The sequence below is a fragment of the Spea bombifrons genome, chromosome 1, assembly GCF_027358695.1.
Source record: "Spea bombifrons isolate aSpeBom1 chromosome 1, aSpeBom1.2.pri, whole genome shotgun sequence".
Lineage (NCBI taxonomy): Eukaryota > Metazoa > Chordata > Amphibia > Anura > Pelobatidae > Spea > Spea bombifrons.
In genome coordinates, this window is record NC_071087.1 from 130,099,557 (window position 1) to 130,121,802 (window position 22,246).

General features: G+C 36.8%; 1 protein-coding gene across 1 annotated transcript in view; it reads left to right on the plus strand.

Moving 5' to 3' along the window:
• Positions 1-22,246, plus strand: part of FBN2 (fibrillin 2) — a 108,090-nt gene that overhangs the window by 22,816 nt on the left and 63,028 nt on the right. Inside the window, exons 6-7 of the mRNA XM_053473678.1 lie at positions 11,127-11,324; positions 15,192-15,317. Of these exons, the coding sequence (XP_053329653.1) occupies positions 11,127-11,324; positions 15,192-15,317 (324 nt within the window). The remainder of the gene's footprint in view (positions 1-11,126; positions 11,325-15,191; positions 15,318-22,246) is intronic.

The window sequence follows — 22,246 nt, forward strand, 5'->3', positions numbered from 1 at the left end:
GTACAGAGCAGGGTTCAGCATCTTCAGACAATCTAGCTGTGGTCAACCTTACAAAAACACATTACAGCCAACATCTAGCTAGGGTAAATTAAGTGGCAGTCCAACGTTGACTAGAGGACCACATTCTCCCCTATGCTTGCTATAAATTGACTAGTGACTGGAAACTTTTATTAAAACTAACATTAGGTTAGAGTGTGTGGTCCAATAACCGAGCCATGAAGCTTGTTTAACGTGATAATGAGTTCAACAGTAGTGAAAACACATGCCAAATAGCAGTCATTATTGCTGCTAAATGATTTGGGCAACACACAAAGAAAATAAAACCATCACAAGAAGTATACTATGTACATAATGGTTCTGGATACAAATTACCTAGAGTAAACTGTAAATGTAAGGGTCATTTGCTGAAGAAGTGCTGTATTGATAGCATAAAAATATTCTTATAACTGACAGCTGCTGATTTTGCATTAGAGGCTACTATCACCATACAACAGCAGAAACAATTTATCTGCTGAGAGTATCTAAGACAAAAGTTGTAGCTTGATAAGTAGACATGTGGTTGTTCGAAATTGGGTCAAGATGGGTTCCTCATACATTCAGAATTCACTAAACTCTACCCCTGAACTTCACAGGAACTGATCTGACAAGTTGTGCTAGGCAGCAGTCAGTGGACAACTTTGCAGAACTTTGACAGTTAAGTCTAGAGTTAGATCTCCTTTTTATATATTAAAGTTGATAAGCTTACTGGGTTGGTAGCCTTTGGCATGGACTAATGCTGGCAGTGTCTACTAGACTTATTCATTCGGACTCGTATAAATTTTAACAAAATTAGAAAATTTTTGTTAATTCATGCGAATGTCCAAAAAGAAGGGCTCCCAATGGAAAAAACGGAAATGAAGAAGAGAGATCCTATTTTCATTTGCATTTCATGTTTTTTTCATTCTCACGCTCTTACACTCTCTCTCAATGTCTCCCTAACTTCTCTGCCAAATGCTTCAGCGTCCCTGTCTCCTTTTCCTCAGCTCTGCTTTTTGTGTTTCTTCTTCTTGTTCTTCTGTATCTTGTCTTCTTTCTTGATCCACTTTGCCCCGCTATCTGTTCGGTTTACCTGGCCTCCTGGAGAACTTTTGATTGGCCCCGTTAAGGAAGTACTACACCAGATCATGTGTTTCTACCGTTCTCTTTCTCCGCTGATCCGTCTGCATTATTGTGATCTCTTGGAGTACTTCCGAAAAAATGCGGAAGCCCTCCGTAGGCCTAGATAACTCAGTGGATAGTGCAAAAAGTGAACCAAGGAAGAGGGCAGAAGACAGAAAATGTGAAGAACAAGAGAAGGCTAGACAAGAAACAGCTGTGGAAAACAAGATGGGGACACTGAAGCGTTTGGTAGAGAAGTTAGGAAAAGATTCAAAGAGACAGAGAGAGAGAGAATGTGAGAGAGTAAATGAGGGTGAGTGACAACAAATTTCATTTCAAAATTGGAAAAGCCATCAGAATTTAATCTGAACTGAAAGGGCAGGAAATACAATTCATTGTCCGAAAATAAGCTTTTCGTGTTTAGTAGAAGCTTATCCTATTAAAAACCCATAAGAAACACATGTCAAGAAGAAATCCGGCTAAATGTTGAGCACCCATGGTTTGAAGTAACCATCATCACTGGGCTTTCTTTAGATTTATTTAATGCAATACAGTTTCCAGTGCTGGTACGATGAAAAAAATAGAAGCCCATGTTATCGTTATACTCTATCAAGCATTCTATAAGAGAAAATCTAAGTTAATTACCATTTAAAGTGTAATACATTAAGACTAGAAGGTGTAGTGTATTAGATAAGGTGTTTGCATTATAAATACACATTTGCCCCTAAATTATTATTTTGTAAACTATTATGGCTATATACAATTGCCAAAATGCCAAGAAAAATTACATACACTTAATAAATGAATAATATTTCTTCCAATATTTCTTTATAACTGCGCATTATAATATGGCCCTCTATGTTCTAAATCATAGACATGTTCATACAACTGACATGCAAATGAGAAATGACTTTTGGTAAACACACAGCACTCTAAGCCATTATGAGTATAATCCATGATGACATAAATGTTACCTGTATCATAATACAGAGAGGCATTTAGTGATGGATTCATTCTCCACTACATATGTCAGTGTGGTGACTAAAATGAGTCGCTGTCCTATGCTTAAATATTGTATTCCTGTAATTTGCCGTACTATATAAATGACATCACCTGCATAGTTTTGTACATTGAATTGTCTAATCCGCACCTCTTAAACACAGTAATTTTCTTTAATTTTGAACACATGTAGTTTTCCTTTAGTTGGCCTCTCGTGCTTTAACTGTATGATAAATCCTGACTAGTTCTTCAGCTATCTGAAGGTCTCGCAGACTAATTTCCGGCCTGGAGACAGAGAAATGAACAGTAACTAATCACTGGCGGGATTACAGGCGCTTGCAGTCTTACTTCTGTTGTACATGAAAACAGTATATCTTTTTAAACTTTGACTCTATCTCACTGGCCTGCATAAGTATGTATTTAATTCGGATCTTGCTTATATAAAAGGATGCCAGGTGATACTAATTATATATAAACATTTGTGTAGTTGAAAGTCAAGAAACTCATTTTGTTACCCTTTTTCCATAACATATATTTTAAACAAATACCTGTTTGACTTCCTTTAAAATGGAATTTTGAGATCAAATTATTATGTTCCATTTATTTCCATGCTCTTCTATTGCAGGCAAAACCGAAATATTTTGTTCAGTGTTATTGCTGCATAGGTGTGATAAAATTGACCACAGATATAGATAGATATTGATGGATGAGCTCTACTTTAAGTGCATTAAGTGTATGTCTGGGCCACCATATTGGTAGGGCATTTGGAAATGTTCTCACAGGAACCATAAAGGTTTTGGGAACAAATATTTGTATCCTCATAATATTTAATATTTATTTAGATTTAACTGTTAACTAGCCACAAGTGATCACACTGACATTTTTTTTAAATTGCTGAAAGTACCCACAATGGCCAGTGAGGAATGGGCTACTTCATAAAAATTAAGATATTGAAGGGTTAATTCAACTGGCCCTATATGGGTTTAAAGCTTTTTTTTTACAAAATAAAGTATGACGCCTCTTGTTTGTTGAAATGTTGTAAAGCAATAGTTTTATGATGCTTGGTAAATATAAAGAATGACATTTTTATGGTTAGTTTTCTTAAGGCACAGTTAACAGATTTACTTTTTGGCATGGCTGCGGAATACTAGAAAATTGTACCATTAATACATTGCCGTCATCATGCAGTTTTGAGCATTTAAAAAAAATATGATTTTTGTGTGTTTTCAAATACATGCATTTGTATTGCACAAATGGCCACCAGGGAAGGCACACACTCTGGGCTAGTGTAGCTTCTCTAGAGTATCTCATGACATGTTACAGGTTAGGGGTTCTTATGAATACTGCTCCATTCGTCGAAAATTGTATTAACTCCTGAGCCTATTCTCAGTGACTCCTGACTCACGATCACCTTAGTATTAATATGATTATAAAATGGCAATTTTGATCCTTTAAAGTGTGCCACGGTATATATGTAAGCCCTTTAAGAGGGGTTCGATATAATGCTTGGCAATCTGGTGATGTGAGAAGGAATGTCCTCCTTTTCCAGGATTTTCTTGCAGTTAATATGTGGTGAGTCACTTTTAGCTTTGCGGCCTATGAATTTGAAGACCTTACCATCTGTGGAAAAATGCTGGTGTGGTGGTTAGGGATAAATGTATTAGGAAAAGCTTTGGGTGTGGGGCTGAAAACCTGGATAAGTGATGGAAATAAATGTTCTGAAAGAAAAGACAATTTTATTTTCGAGGAATTCATCATTCATCACTAATATTACAAAGAAATAGTTTCACTTTCAGGATGAGTGGTTAGAGTGAATTAATGTACTTGTTCGTAGCCCACACGTATACACCGATCAGCCGTAAAATTAAGACGCACACACACCCGGCTATCCACATGATGTAAAAGAAAATGTGATTCAACAGACCAGGCCACTTTCTTCCATTGCTCCGTTGTCTAGTTCTTATGCTCATGTGCCCATTGTAGGCATGTTCGGCAGTGGACAGAGGTCAGCATGGGCACTGTGTGTTCTGACACCTTTCGTCTGTTACATTTGACCACACGGTCCACCCTTTGCCCCCCACGTGAATTGAGCCCTGTTCTGGAGCCTCGTTTAAAGCACTTTAGTTAAGTTAAAATGGCTCTGCTAACTACACTTGCCTCCAATTTACAGTTGTATAATTAAATACTATTGTGACAATGATTAAGTTTCTCCAATGAACACAAAATAAACATGGTTCCATTACCTTATTTACCCTTTCAGGACTAGAGTTGTGACCAAAACCTTGAATAATACTTCACCTGACCATTAAGTTTGAATGACCTTATACATTAAGTGACTTTACTGAAATAATATGCGCCCCACGCCAGAGTAACAAGCCTTGGCTGGTACTTCATAATACATTTTAAAGCCAGTGAGGTACATGTTGTGCATATATCAGGCTAATTAATATATGGAATCCTCAATATTTATGCTGAAGATATTTTGATGTTTTTAATTTGCTGGGTGTCCAGTGATTTCTTTCTTTGTTGTATGGGGTTTTATTATTTATTGTTTTATATACAATTATCATATTCTGCAGCGCTCATATTGCCAAGCATTTTGCCAAAAGATCCTGGTCTAGAGGCCACAGCAGACTGCATAGCAGTGGAGTCCGCTTTGGGAGTGGTCAATATTATGATTTCTTCATTTCCAGCAACCTCTGTGAAATATGCTACAGAGTCTATTTGCTTTAGACATCTGAGTCTCTCTCCTCTATTCTTTACCTCTCTCCCTTCTTTTTGATTCCCTTTTTCGTCTCTTTAGCTCTCGTTTCTATCTCGTCCATTTCTGTTTATTTCTTTCCTTTCTTTTTATCAAATCACCTTTCTCTTTATCATTCTTCCTTTTTCTCTTTTTACCTCACTTGTTTCCTATCTCTTGCCTTTATGTATATCTCCCCTCCTCTTCTTCTCTATTTCATACTTTTCTCACCCCTCCTCTTTCTCTCGTCCCTTTCTCTTTTAATTCCCCCCTTTCCTTTGACCTCCTTTCTCATTTCTACTTATCTAATCTCTTCCATTCCTCTTCATCTCTCCTCTGATTTCACTTTATACCTCCCTCTTCTCTCTGTTTTCACCACTTCTCATTAGCTCTTCCATTCTCAATACCCTTCCTACTTCCTATTCTCTCTTCCATTTCTCCTCCTCCATCTCATTATCTCTTTTATTTCTCCCTTTCCTCTTATTCATTATTATATTTGCATCTCATATCTTTTCTTTGCCTCTGCCCCAGTAACTTACATATGTAGTGGCATACATTTTTTTACACACACTCTCACATTTGCACAGACTTACACAATCATGCCAATACACATGCACACCTGCTCACTAAAACTCACTTATATAAACACATCCATGGTCACACACACTTACACATACACATCCATGCTCACATATACATATATACATCTGTACTCACACATACACATCCACGCTCACACACATCCACACTCTGTTCCTGGCCCATGATCAGGAACAGATTGTAGTGAAGGTGTGATTGGCACCCGGGGTGTACCGTCCCCTTGGCTTAAACGGCTGTTGCAGAGCTCCAGGATATGGCATTATGCCCCAGCCCTCGGCTTTAGCCCCAGAGTTGCGGGGCTTCAGCCCCAGCAGTCCCCTAGGTGATGCCCCTGTTGCCAAGGTAAAGAAATGGGAAGGTATGCAACAGTTCAATTCATATTTTTGGTATAATAGGGAGTGAAATCATAGTTTAAACTGTGTTCGTAATGGAAGGACTACCACATGAAACAGATGTATTAGCTTTCCATTTAATTCAATCCTGTAGTACATTTTCTTGGCAGCATATGAGGATGGATCTCTAGTTATAGCGTGTAGCAGATTAAGTGCAATTTACTTGCGATTAAGGGCCATTTGCTTTGTGATCTTCTAGGTAATCCATCTATTTTAAGAGTGTTCTGTAAATGGGTATGTTTGGATATATAGAAGAAATGCTATAAACATGACGCCTAGAAAGGGCATAGTGGAAATTTTAGTTGCCTGATTTGCTCACGTGTGTGTGTGTATGTATGTATATATATATATATATATATATATATATATATATATATATATATATATATATGGATATCATGTTTTAGAAAACACACGAAAATAATATTAAAAAAAAAAAATGCTCAAAACTGCATGATGACGGCAATGTATAAATGGTACAATTTTCTAGTATTCCTCAGTCACGCCAAAAAGCAAATCTGTTAACTGTGCCTTAAGAAAACTAACCATAAAAATATAATTCTTTTTATTTTCCAAGCGTTGTAAAACTATTGCTTTACAACATTTCAATAAGAGGCTTCATACTTTATTTTGTAAAAATAGCTTTAAACCCATACAGGGCCAGTTGAATTAATCCTTCACTATCTTAATTTTTATGTTGACCCATAAGGAAGAAAACAACGGAAGACAGAATAGCCGCCAATAAATACAAAACTATCCTGACCCCAACTATGACCGTTTGGAGAAACAAAAAATACAGCTCTGGTGATGTTCTACCTTTGTCCTAGTAATCCAAAGACTAGATTGTAATATTATATGAGGATATATCTACCACATGATCTAATATCAACTTAATAATATTGGTCTTAAGAATAGTGAGCTCCTTACAGGTGAACAATGTTGCATGGAGTAGAATAAAAAAAAAACAAAATGATTTTAAATTGCCCAAGAGCAAGTGCAAATTATTCCATTTGGAAGCCATACATTATGGAAAACACAAAAATCATAGTATGGGAGTATGTATTATTATATAACTTGATTTACATGTATAGAATGTCAGCAGATTACATAGGACTATTGCAATCAGGAAGAATGCAAAAGTAGCAATAACATTATGTGTGACAACATATAAAATTAACACTAACATGCATAATAAAGTAACACTAAATTTAAACCTTCAATCATTATTTTAAAAACAACAAAATCATTTTCATGAAAGCTGTTCCACTAAAATACCGTATTTGCTCGATTATAAGACGACCCTGATTATAAGACGACCCCCCAAAATCTGAATATTAACTTAGGAAAAAAAGAAAAAGCCTGAATATAAGACGACCCCAAAGGAAAAAAGTTTTACCAGTAAATGTTAATTCATGTGAACTAGTTTTTTTTAATAAAAGCTTTGATTGAGAAAAAGATTTTTTTTGTTTTTATTTCTTGTATTTCCCAACCTGTCCCCCAGTTACGCACATCTGCCCCCAGGCTTGCCACTCCAATATGGCACTGTGGCCCATGATATGCCTTTTAACCCTCTATATGCCACTGTGCCCCATGGTATGCCTTTTGAACCCCTATGTGCCACTCTGCCTCCAGAAATGCCTTATACCCCTATATCCCATTCTGGCATTTAGGGGGTTAAAATGCATATTATGGGGCAGAGTGGCATATAGGGAGGTATAAGGCATTTCAGGAGGCAGAGTGGCATTAAGGGAGTTAAAAGGCATTGTATAGAGCACTCTGCCTCCAGAAATGCCTTATACCCCTATATGCCACTCTGCCATTTAGGGGGTTAAAAGGCATATTATGGGGCAGAGTGGCATATAGGGAGGTATAAGGCATTTCAGGAGGCAGAGTGCTCTATTAAATGCCCCCTTAACGCCACTCCAGAAATGCCCTATGCCCCCATTTAACACACACACCCTATACCCCCATTTAACTAACTAACACACACACACACACTCTCTCTCTCTCTCTCTCCCCCCCTCTCTCTATTTGAGGTCTGATTAGAAGACGACCCCGATTAGAAGACGAGGGGTATTTTTCAGAGCATTTGCTCTGAAAAAAACCTCGTCTTATAATCGAGCAAATACGGTAAGTGTGAGAGCTTTCTGTACATGTGAACAAGGGGGTTCATTCCAGCACTGGAGATCAATAATGATTAGTAAACCATGTGTTTGAATAAACATATCTCCTGCATGGCAGACAGCTGGGGAGTGTGAAGAGGGGTGATTCATGCATTTGCAAGGGGGTCACCAAGTAAACTTAAACTTTTACATTATCATGTGCCTTAAAGTGTACACAATAGCTTGAATGTCCCTTTAAAAGTTTGCAATGTATTGATGTGACAAACAGCAAAGTGTGTTTGCTTAATATGCTAGAAAGCTTAAATAATGTTTCAAAATGTAATCATTTTATTGATTAAATAATAAAAGACTGGCTTCATGAACAGTAGAACAGTGTAACTACCATATTTGCTCGATTATAAGATGACCCTGATTATAAGACAACCCCCAAAAATCTGAATATTAATTTATGAAAAAAAAAGAAAAAGCCTGAATATCAGACGACCCTATAGGAAAAAAGTTTTACCAGTAAATGTTAATTCATGTAAACTATGTGAACAATTGTTTGTTAATAAAAGCTATGATTGAGAAAAATATTTTGTTTTTATTTCCTTTTTTTCAACCTGCCCCCCCAGTTATGCACATCTGCCCCCAGGCTTGCCACTCTGCCCCAGAAGTGCCTTATACCCTCTAAATGCCACTGTGCCCCATGATATGCCTTTTAACCCGCTATATGCCACTGTGCCCCATGATATGCCTTTTGACCCCCTATGTGCCACTCTGCCTCCAGAATTGCCTTATACCACTATATGCCACTCTGGCATTTAGGGGGTTAAAAGGCATATTATGGGGCAGAGTGGCATATAGGGAGGTATAAGGCATTTCAGGAGGCAGAGTGGCGTATAGAGGGTTAAAAGGCATTTCTGGAGGCAGAGTGGCATTAAAGGGGTTAAAAGGCATTTCACAGAGCACACTGCCTCCAGAAATGCCTTATGCCCCCCCATTTAACACTTCCTCCCCCTCCCTCCTCCAAACTTACCAGTGCTTCTGAGTACCCGGTGCTTAGTCTGGGCAGCGTGTAGAGCTCTATGCGATTCGCGTAGAAAACTTCCGCTTGAGCAGACCTATTTGAGGTCTGATTATAAGACGACCCCGATTATAAGACGAGGGGTATTTTTCAGAGCATTTGTCAAAGTCGATTCCTCCAATAGGAAACTTGCAAAGCTTGCAAATGGGGGGGTGGGGGGGTGAGACAGGAGGATCCAGGTCCCCTGCAGCGGTGCGGGGGATCTGGATCTTAGTCTCCTAATCAGACCTCTATTTGAGGTCTGATTAGAAGACGACCCCGATTATAATCGAGCAAATACGGTACTTGACCAGTTAACAATTTGATTAAATCTAATCATTAATCTGTCTTTTGGATTTCAGGTGACAACAGGGCGTATGTTAATACTTGAATCTCTACTTTTCTTAACTTAAACAGGATTCCGTGGGATATTTTGGTTTGCTTAATGTGCACATTTGCCTTGAAATGCATAGCTTTCAACCATAAACTTCTGAGAAAGTTATACATCTGAAAGAGAATGTTTCTAATGATAAATACAGAACTTGAACATTATGTCAAGCAAGTTATAAACAGTATAAGTCGAAAATGTTATAGAGAATATACTTCACATAACTGTATTATATGTGATGTAAAAATATGAATGTGTAGATGTGGTATGGTTATCCCTGGCAGCAGGGATGGATCAAGGTCAGAGAAGCCCTGGGTCAACACTGTTACAAGGGGCCCCTTCCAGAATAAATGATACATAATATAATACTATATAAATATATAAAGTATAACAGATACTTTATATCTGCCTAGTTGAGGGCTATTTTCTGCTTTAGACTTATTCCAGCAGCAAGAGGGCACATTAGAATTTTTTTATACATTGTATACATATTTTAGTTGAAAATTCTCTTACAAAACTTTTTCTATTGAGAAATATAGAGAAAATGTTTCCGTTACTATATATTGCTAGTTGATCCAATGCTGGAGTAATTGCTTGGATATGATACATATCTGGATTAAAACATAATGAATTAGTATAAAACAAAGCTGGTGGAATTTTTTTTTTAATAAGTATAATGTCATTGTAGAGTATAGATGAACAAATTAGAAGAACAGTATGTGGTGCCTTTATTCATTATGTCTTGAATGAATAATTAATTAGTTCTTTTTTTGATTTAAGTTAAAACACATTTGTTTTTCGAATTCTATACAATGCATCATTTCGATTAAATGCATTTTTAAATTTGGTGCCTTAAATATCCGTATAGTTTCTGCTGTGCCCCTTTCATATCACATTCTACGGTTGATTCTTGTCCAGTGTGTTCAGATGTGGTTATATTCTTAATGTGGTAAATTTTCATATCCGCAAGCTTGATAGAAAGGTAACAATGATGATGACAACACGATAACCAGACCGCTATGTTTTGCTGATTTCACCTGAAGGGCTTTAACTGTTAATTGCATTACATTTAGAATGCCAAAACCTAGAACAGAATATGTGGACGGGATCAGCATTTCATAGAAATATTATTATTATTTCTGTATTTCTATAGCACCATGATATTCTTCAATTCTGTACAATAAATTGAGACAGGGCTTTTGCCCAGCTGTTGCATGCAATTTTTTTATTTGGTGTAAAAGACTAAACACTCCAATGAACCATAAAGACATAAACGACTATACCAGAAAACAGCCTATAATGTTGGCATGCAATAATAAGTTGTAACAGTCAGCTCTGCGATATATAAGGTACGAAATCACAAAAGATATTGAGCGTCACAACTACAATACAACTATATTTCTGAAAGCGTATTTTGCATAGATGACATGATCATAGTTTTGGCATGTACTATAATATGGCGAAATAAGTTGGAAGAACATTGTTGGCTGCAGTGTTATAGACTATGTAGGCTAATCACTAAAGTATATATATGTTGGTCTGCTGTGTTACATCCAATATTATACAGACACAATATACAATATTTTGTGAACTTGGAAGTTTTTCTCAAAGTTCTCACATTCCGCTTAACATTTAGCTTTCCAACTCTTAATGTATATGAATCATGATGTGGTGCTCATTAAACTGTATTATGTTTTTACAGATTACAGGACAGGACCTTGTTTTACCCAAGTCATCAATCAAATGTGTCAGGGACAGGTGACCGGAATTGTTTGCACCAAAACACTCTGCTGTGCTACAATTGGACGTGCCTGGGGACACCCGTGTGAAATGTGCCCTGCCCAACCACAACCCTGCCGCCGGGGCTTTATTCCCAACATTCGTAGTGGAGCATGTCAAGGTAATTCCATATTAAAGTATACATTTCAGAATAAACACTTCTGCAGAATAACAGAATCACTATTATAAGATATGCTGTCCTAGAGACAATCAAATCATACATTCCCCACTACAGGCAATAGAGTGACTCAGGAGGTGTTAAGCCTATGATGACTGAAATTATTATTAATGTATGAATTACCAAGGATATCAGCAGAGCCTAAAGGGATGTAACATTGGCCTCTGCAGCCCGTGTAATGCAGACACAAGTCTTGGGTATGAGGGAACCTGATGGCTTTGGGGTACAAAGACTCTTTGAAGCCAACACTAATGACATCTGCCACTTATGGATTCTTCAATTATTTATCATCCAGCATGCACAATGTGTTAGGAATTTGTAACTTGAATAATTTGTTCATTAATATTGCAACACATAAGCGAGCACCAATTTCATGCAATGCCATGTTTGAAGACACAGCCATTTAGATGCAGACAGGATACATATGTGGGTAGCCAGGCTCCACAAGAGCTAAATACAATCCTAAACCCTACAGGCGTCAACATGTAAATTAAAATCAGAACTAAATTACCCTCTTGATTAAATGCAATAGTTTTATGTAAGTCAAGAAGTGCTCTGGTTCATATCCATGTCATTTCGGTGTTGTTATCGAATCAAAAGGCTTTGAATACTACAAGTTTTTGGTTTACTTAATAGGGGCTAAAGTTTTGTGTGTATAGCAAAAATGATTTTAAACAGTTATTTAATTAATGTTCTCCATTATTTCCAATAAATCCTGAAAAACATGTTCATTCGTTTTGCCAGAAGATCTGACTATGACTTGCGTGTGATATTAACGATGTCATTTCTGCAATTCATTGTATGTATACATTTCTAAAAAGTCATTTATTAAACAAATGCAGAACCGAGGCTGAATAATCTTATCTGACATAAACACAAACACGCGGAAAGAAGGCTTTGCCAGAAGTAAATTTATACTGAAAAAAATTGACATTAAGACAGATTAACCTGTTGGTTGCCAGAGCTATGATGAGCGCATGGTAAAATGCCACTTCTTTTTATCAGTCAGAGGGTTAGGGATCCCCAAAAATGTATTGCCAAAATGTCATGCTCTGCAGAAATACTTTCAGAGAAATTAAATTAAAGTCGGGCCTGGAAAGTACAGAATAGCTTAATTATTTGGCTAAATGTTTTAGTTTAGATGTTTAGTACATCTTGATTTAAAACAGTATTATTCCTGAATTTGAAATGAGGTGCCACACATCTTTGAAATGCTGTTATATACCGTAATACGATACAAATTAAGTAATGATCGGAACATATTTGTATTTCCTTGATGAGCCATGGTCTGCTGAGATTTCTCTTTAATGCATGTTTACTTTGAAAATGGACTGGATGTTTCAACAGAGATCAAACACATAACTGAGTGGTAAAGTAATAGGCAGGGGGCGGATTTGTCAAAGGTTTGAATGGACATGAAAAAACAAGGTCATCAAAATGACATGGATTTTTAAATAATTATCTTTTTTAATTAAAAACAGTTCTGTTGTGTAAGTGAACCTTTTCTGCAATATTGCGGAATTTTCTTAAATGGAGAGAGGAATATTATTTATCAATAGATCAGTAGGGTTGTGTAATAGATACAGGCCAAGTCATTGACCAAACAACCTTGGAGAGAAGCTATTCTGTGGCCTCCCACACGCCATGCCTTTTTTTAACATTTCCAATGGCAATATACATTGTGCATGTCTCCCACACACTTGTGAAATTTCCATTGCGCCTCTGGCAGGTGCCAGAACCACACATTGAAGATATTTTCTAGGGTGAGAGCCGAAGCCTTCTTCCCGTTCATGGTGTCCCAGGCAGCTCCATGGGTTGTCTGGAATGGTTATTTTCTGTACAGTTCTACTATGACTATACTTTAAGTAACAATGCAATATCTACATTATGAAATTAACCTACAGACAATTTCTAGAGAGTGCAAAGTTTCTGGAACACCAAGTTACATTTAAGGCCTAGAATAAAGCTTGAAAGACAACTGAGACTTCTTTGTAATTAGAACCTTTAGATGGTTGGTCTAGAATATTTGTAATAGACAAGTTTGACCAGAAGCAGTAAAGATTATCTTGGACGGTAGTGTATGGCATTCGTGGACGGTTATTCATGAATATTCATGCTTGGGAAAGTAGTTAAAACTGTATTATGTGAAATGTCTTCATTACTTTAATTGTTGGAAATTATACATGTACATGAGTATATTAGTGAAATAACACTGATAACAGGTGGTTAGAAAATACAGTATTTTCTTACATACAAGTCCATAAAATATCAGTTCTGTCTTCCAGTAATTATTGAGATGTCTTAGTTACTTATAGTCAATCACTGTCACATAAGTAATACATAAAAACCCAGTGTATTCTATTAAATAACTGTAATGTACAGCAGTTAGTTTTTTCCATTACTGAGATATTCCATATACAACCTTAAGAAAATCTGTTTTTTTCCCATGAAAAAAAATGTTTCTTCTTAAGCATAAAATACAGCACTGTATAAAAAAATTGGTTTTATCTCATTCAGTTCCAATAAGCTTTCTTTATCTGCATAACTGGAGGCTGCCATTGTTGTCGGTCATGTGATATTTTGGGTGACTTTCCCAGCTCAATAACCACACTGAAATTATCCTTTGTGGCAATGCTAATGAAGTCCATTCCACAGACAGTATTTGCCTAGTAGATTGGGCTAAAGTAACATAGCTACAACACATACAAATGACTAATATGCAGCTGCGTGAAAAGATTATAATATACAAAAAAGTAGAACAAAAAGTAGAACAGTAATAAAAAATAGGGGAAGTTTTCCTTTAAAATGAAAGAAAGCTTAACATATGCCTTTGCACAGAGCAGCTGAAAACCCTGCGATAAAGTGCATGAACTTACATGAAATATTAAAAGTTTCTTTCATCTTTAATAACGTCACATCTTCGTTTTATCAGCATTTGCTGCTGTGTATCTGCTGTTAATCAGTAAACAAGGAAAGGAAGTAGACAGAGTGGGAGAAAAAGATGAATACATCAGGGAAATCCAGTGGTGTTATGTAATGAAAATACTTTTTCGTATAATAATAAAGAACTAAAATAAAGACAAAAGAGAAAATATAGCTAAATTAAAGTTGACCTTTCCCACTTTTTCCAATCCTACGGTTTCTATATATTAAATAAACATAAGTAATGATATTTACAATGTTAATTGTTACAATGTTAGTATACATATTCAGATGATGGAGTCTGCTAATGCTTTATAGGTAAAATGTAGTGCAATATATTATTTATTGTCACAAAGCTACCTTATGTGTAAATCATAGGAACAGCCACCTTATCTTACCGCTTTAAGGATCTATATGATAATTCCTCCCCATTGAGTTAAATCTCCCCTTTTGTTAAGTTGTTGAATATATTTGATTGGTACAGGCAGCCTTTTTAAAGGTGGCTAAGTTGACGTGAGGAAATTTCAGGTCAAGGTATTGACTAGATAATGTTAGTCCTGCCACGGAAGAAATCCTGAGGTAGATGACATATATAAAAAAGAAAACTGATTGAAGAAGAAAACAGTACAAGCTATCAGTTGTCTAAATACATTTTCCACAACTGGTGTTCTATATATATATAACCTTATAAGTAGACCACATTCAAAATAGTGGAATCTGAAAAAGCTTCATCCTTGTGGAAGTGCTACATTTGGGAGCTTCTGCCCTAACATTAATTTATGAAGACACCTGCAGTACAGAATATCTTAAGCTGTATCATTTCAGAATATAGAATTTTACTTGTTTTTATTTGTATTTGTACTTAATAAATTATTTTTAATTTCATAGACGTTGATGAATGTCAAGCAATACCGGGGCTGTGTCAAGGAGGAACCTGCATAAACACTGATGGATCGTATGAGTGTAGATGTCCTGCTGGCCATAAACAAAGCGAGACAACTCAGAAATGTGAAGGTATGTATTCCACGATGAAGCTAATAAAACAATGACTGTGGAAATAACCCAATGTAGTAAATCTTGCTTTGTATTATAAACAAGGATACATTATGTCTCACTTTCATGGGCAGCAGCAGGCCAGAAAATTTAAAAACTAAGAGCAAAATACCAAATCCAAACCAATAAATGCATACTTTAAGTAACCACAAGGCTTTACTACTGTACTTAACCTTATATTTGTCAAATTTGTCAATTTTTACAAAGCCACGGAAATGAGGCCCCCAGGAAACCAGACAAAAACAAAGCAAAAGGCTCCGATTTTTTTGTCCAAAATGTTTGGGCCCTTTCACTCACACACTCACTCTCATGCTTCTGCTACTGCCGACCACTTCTGCTTCTCTCTTTCATCTTCTCTCTTTTATTTTCTGTCTTCTATCTTCGTTCACATTTCCGCGGACATAATCTGACGCACGCTAAGGCCAAAAAGGGCAGCGTGTAAGTGAATGAGAGTGTGTAAGTGAATGAGTGAAGGTGGGCACCGGGCAATGAATTTCGTTCCCCAATTAAAAAGTGTGCTGACAGAGGAGTGCGCGATGAGAGTTGTTGCATTGTATCTGTCAGTGAGGAACTAGCTATATAGTCTAGCTACACAGCCTTCTCTCTGCAAAAACAGTTATATTAAATAGATTTCTGAAAAATGTGGTTTTGTACGTACAATGTATTTACAATTGATACATATTTAGGTGTATTTACATTATAAATGCTTTGTACTCCAGAATTTGATGTGTTAAACAAACTATAACAAAGGGCATGCCAACAGTCCACAAGCAGAAATGCTGTACACAGTAAACAACCACTGTTCTTCCAGACGTTTCATTCCAAGGACAGCTGAAAAGTGTTATACTCTTGGTTTTCGCACAAGAGGCACAGCAACTGTTTCAGTAATCAACATTGTTTACTGTTTGTATTCACAGTTATACCCCTAGAGATTTGAATACATCATTATCCTACATGTTGAAAGACAATAGATATATAACATTTTGATTGAATTTGTAGGATGAATGTTAAAGACCTATTACGTATGACGGAGAGGTTATTTCAAGAGGCCTGTTCATTTGCCCAATTTTAACTAATTTATAAATCAGACGTAGTTTGCTGGGAGCATCCCATGTTGTTCAACTTTTAAAAAACCAAAGATCTCAACTCAGGATGCCAGCTTAAAGAAGATACTCCAAAGTTGCCCTGACTTGTACCCCTAGCTGCAGACGCTGCAGGGTCACCAGGTTTTAAGCTTCTTACCATGTCATGGCTTTTAAAGGGACAGTTTACTGTCCCATGCACTAAAGACATACTTTGTAACTACTTTTAATTTACATTCTTTAAAATATACAAGTGCTTACCTTAAGTAGAAGTTGCAGCTCTTAACCTGCAGTTACCTGCCTCCTCTGTGGTCAGCTAAACATATCTCCTGCGTGGAAAATATCTGTAGCTGGGGGCAGCCAAAGGGACAAATGCCGAATCAATCCTTTTGTTTAGACTTGTTTTATACACATGCATGTGTGCAATATCTTCCAATTGTATGTCAGCTTTATATCTTCAGCCTTTTGATGTTTAAATGTTGAATCAATGTGGAATTTATGTGTGTAATGAGCCACTTGCCTGCCTTTTCACTTAAATAAGCACCATATGGGATGATGCTGCTTGTTGATTTGAGCATTTAGCTTAATAACTTGATGAAGAATATCGACTGCACCAGTCGATGTGATTGAATTACTTTGTTTTCTAGCAAATATTTGGTTAATGGCCAATGGCATAACCTCCGGCTGCCTCGCTGCATGGACGTTATCACATGTTTTATGATGCTGGCTAATTCTTAGACATTTGTTATAATAGATTTGTTTGTAATTAATCTCTACCTGAACTGTTTTAGCAGACTGTTCATGAACCTCTAACAAGGGAATTCCAAACAACTGTTACAAATTCCTACTTTAGCAGACAGCGGGATTCCAATGCAATCTTCATTAAAGGTTGATGGGAAATTAAGGAAAAGTTTGCATGAGTTGTCCTGTTTCGGCCTTTGAGGGAGCGAGCTGGAATGGCGGGAAATTGCAAACCCTTTTCAATAACAATTGAACAGTAAATGAAAAATATTATAGCAAAAAAGTTATTTGGGGTTTCAGTACCCACAGTTTCGTGGAATCAAATTATTACTCTTGTCAGTGCAATAGAGAATACTCAGTTGGCCCCTATTTCTTTCTAGTAAATCAACTAAAAAAACGTGTGATGATTTTAGCTGATAATTGTATTCATTTCATATTATACATGGGAACATATGAGTTAAAAAAAAAAAAACACCAAATGATTATTTTTTTGAACCAAGCAATGGTTTTGTTAACTCCCATATACTTTACATTTTTGTAACTGTGATCTGTGCACAGTTGACGATACCGAGTACAGAACAACAAAATAAGTGGTTTATAATGGGTGCAAGATCAGTGAATGCATAACATATGGAAAGGGGGGCCTGCACGAATGGATCATATTATAAGTGATGTGTGCCATATGCACTCAGGATATTTTAGAATAGTTCAACGGTGCTACAGTAGTTGGGAATTCAGTGGCTTTAAGGGAGAATTATTTCATGAGTTCTTACTTCTATTGGCTTTTGGTGCCAGAAATTTTCTCCAAATAAGCAGATGTGTAGGGAATTGTTTGAACTGGGCATGAGAAGAAGGGAATTATTATTATGATTGGGAAGAAATGGATGGGAGATTACTAATATGGAGAAAAGGAAAAAGGGTGGACATAATATATGGGGAAATGATTGACCTGACTCTGAGGAATGGCAAAATGGTGAGGTAGGAGAGGGAATTAAACAACTGGGGTCATGTATGTGTATATATATATGTGAGATGATATGGGTGAAAACAACAAAATTGTTGCATGGGAGAAAGGAAAAGGTTCATCAGTAAGCATATGCTGGTGTAAATTAGTTTATAAAATAAAGAAGATGAAATGATGGGCTGTGGAAGTAATTAGTAAGCAAATGGCCACTTGGTCCTGGGTACAAAATATAATACTTTATGAGAATGGCTTGGCCAGATACTAAGTGGCAGCAGGCCATGAATGAATAATATAAATTACACCTAAAAAGGATGCAAAATCACTTAAACATTTGTGAAAATGGATACATTGTACTTATTTTCTATCAAAATGTGGCCCTTGGGAAATGACATGGTTTTGTTGCGTGGGTGAGTTTTGACGCATCTTAAAGCCTGTGACATAACCTCTACTGTTTTGCTATTGAGAATTCTAGAATAATAACTGAAGTAACAGATCCCCCCCCATACTGATGTAAATTATGAGGCTATGTCACAGCAACAGAATGAAACTTAGAAAAAACATACAGTGAAGGAAAAAATGATTTGATCCCCTGCTGATTTTGTACATTTGCCCACTGACAAAGACATGATCAGTCTATAATTTTAATGGTAGATTTATTTGAACAGTGAGAGGCAGAAAAACAATGAATAAAATCCAGAAAAATGCATCTCAAATAAGTTATAAATTGATTTGCATTTTACTTGGTGACATAAGTATTTGACTCCTTTGCAAAACATGACTTAGTTCTTGGTAGCAAAACCCTTTTTGGCAATCACAGAGGTCAGACGTTTCTTGTAGTTGGCCACCAGGTTTGCACACATCTCAGGAGGGATTTTGTCCCACTCCTATTTGCGGATCCCCTCCAAGGTTTCGAGGCTGATGTTTGGCAAGTTGAACCTTCCGCTCCCACCACAGATTTTCTATGGGATTAAGATCTGGGCCACTCCAGGACCAGGACCTTAATGTGCTTCTTCTTGAGCCACTTCTTCTCTGTTGCCTTGGCCGTGTGTTTTTGGGTCATTTTCATGCTGGAATATCCATCCACGACTCAGTTTCAATGCCCTTGCTGAGGGAAGGAGGTTCTCACCCAAGATTTGACGGTACATGGGCCCCATCCATTGTCCCTTTGATGCGGCGAAGTTATCCTGTCCCCTTATCAGAAAAGCACCCCCAAAGCATATTGTTTCCACCTCCATGTTTGATGGTGGGGATGGTGTTCATGGGGTCATAGGCAGCATTCCTCCTTCTCCAAACACGGCAAGTTGAGCTGATGCCAAATAGCTTGATTTTGGTCTTACCTGACCATAACACTTTCACCCAGTTCTCCTCTGAATCATTCAGATGTTTATTGGCAAACTTCAGACAGGCCTGTACATGTGCTTTCTTGAGCAGGGGGACCTTGCGGGCGCTGCAGGATTTCAGTCCTTCACGGCGTAGTGTGTTACCAGTTTTCTTGGTGACTATGGTCCCAGCTGCCTTGAGATCATTGACAAGATTCTTACGTGTAGTTCTGGGCTAATTCCTCACCGTTCTCATGATCATTGAAACTCCACGGGGTGAGACCTTGCATGGAGCCCCGGACTGAGGGAGATTGACAGTTATTTTGTTTCTTCGATTTGCGAATAATCGCACCAACTGTTGTCACCTTCTCACCAAGCTGCTTGGAGATGGTCTTGCAGCCAATTCCAGCCTTGTGTAGGTCTACAATCGTGTCCCTGACATCCTTGGACAGCTCTTTGGTCTTGGCCATGTTGGAGAGTTTGGAATCTGATTGATTGCTCCTGTGGACAGGTGTCTTTTATACAGGTAACAAGCTGAGATTAGGAGCACTCCCTTTAAGAGAGCACTACTAATCTCAGCTGGTTACCTGTATAAAAGACACCTGGTAGACAGACATCTTGCTGATTGATAGGAGATCAAATACTAATTTCACTGAGTAAAATGCAAATCAATTTATAACTTATTTGAAGTGCGTTATTGTGGATTTTTATGTTGTTATTCTCACTGTTCAAAAAAACCTACCATTAAAATAATAGACTTATCATGTCTTTGTCGGTGGGCAAACGTACAAAATCAGCAGGGGATCAAATAATTTTTTCCTTCACTGTAAGTCACAAGAAGGCTGTTTATGCCATAAATAGTGGCATAATAGTCATGTTTACATTGGAGAGACTTTGAGCAGAGGCAGGACTAGCCGTGCTTGGGCAGGGCAAGGAACACATAGAGGTGTGGCTAGCCCCAGACAACCTTGTGAAGGATGGGGAGTGGGTGGGGAGTGGGTGTGGCCAAACAATGCTTTCCTGCTTGGAGGAAAAGGAAATTCACCAGGAGACTCCTTGTCAAACCTGGAGAGTACCCAGGAATGCATGATATCACTAGTATTGTCTACTGGTGAAATAGGCCATCTGAGGTGTGTGTTTCTTAAAATGGAATTAACACTACAACTGCCAGTGGTATGAAAAGTACATACTGGTTTTTGGAATAAGGACTTCAGTCACCAGAAAGTTCTGTGATTGCTTTGTAAATGACGATGCTATACACAAAGTGATTCCAAATTAATCACAAATATCCAAGGCGACATGCAAAAACAGAGTCTCCTGTATTGTTACATTATACATGCGCTTTAAATAAAACTGTAATGAGGACCAATGTGAACACATAAGATCTGGCAACTAAGCAAAATCAGACAACATTGCTATTACTGTGATTGCTATTCTTACATTAGATGTTATTTGTAGAGCTCCAGCAGATTTCATAGTCCTATTATTATTATTATTATTATTATTATTATTATTATTATGTTCCTTTAAATCAATGTCTATTACTATATATATAAAATCAGCATGTCCAGATACTGAGAACAGTTAGACAGATCTGTATATATAATCATATAATCCTATAATTTCATAAAATTGCAATATTTCCCTTTAAGAGAACCTGCTAAAATAAAGATATTACAGCGCATGATTCTGAACTTTGTTACGTTCCCGGGCAGTTTTTTTTCTCTCCAGAAGATTAACTGAAAAGGCATTTCCTTCAACACGTTTTGCTTTTGGCCTTAATGTGGTCAGTTCATGTAAGGTTTCTGGGATTCTTGGACATTGCAAAGTTTTGGAATTTACAACTATTAGCTTTATTTCAAGTGTTTGGCTTTGTATCCCACAATGCAGATTCTATTTCAAAGACTGTTTTTATTTGGAAGATGGAACAGCCCATTCCAAAAACATGCATATCCTGTAACTTTCCAAATTGCAGATATAATTTCCATGATATTTTAAAAGCTGCCAGTGAGGGAAGCAGGATAATATATCTCAATGTAAAAGAATCCACTTAAATCTTTAAAAGTAATTTTTAAGATTAATTTTAAGTTTGTTTTAAGATGTTAAAGTATATGTTAAAATACACTAGCCAGAATTTTCTTTTTGTGAATATTTGGTGCTCAAGTAATATACAGTTAGTTAGACAAAACATGGCCATGTTGAGTTAATAAGTTTTGTGATTTAAATTGTGCATTCTATAAATATATTGACAGCATTAAAGTATATGCTTCCAACAATTAGAAAATTAATATACTGGTACTTTTTAATGACTAATTTATTAATTTTGGGAATGGGAACAGTGAGATTATTAAAAAGTAACATGTGGTGACATCACTTTAAATCACTTTAGGAATATAATATCTTGCCTAATATGGCCCTGGTCCATCGTTATGAAAACTTCAGTGACAAAGATCATATCATGTTGCTTGTGAATGTTTCCTGTGTCTCCCAAGAAGGTTTATTTTTAATCAAAGTCAACATTCATATATAGACTAAAACATCACAATTACTTTATACTTTATATAAAATATATAGTATATGAGAATCAAAAAATTGACTGAAACTAAATGATGCTTATATTGCGATCAGTGTAAGGATCTGTCATCACAATGGTCTCCTTTTCCACTTCTACAAAAGCTGCCACTAAAGAGAGGCATAAATTTAACAGGTGACATTTACTTTTATGGGGAGAAATTATCATCCAAATCCTGGTTTAAGTTGTTAAAATAGCTGTTCTCTGCTGTA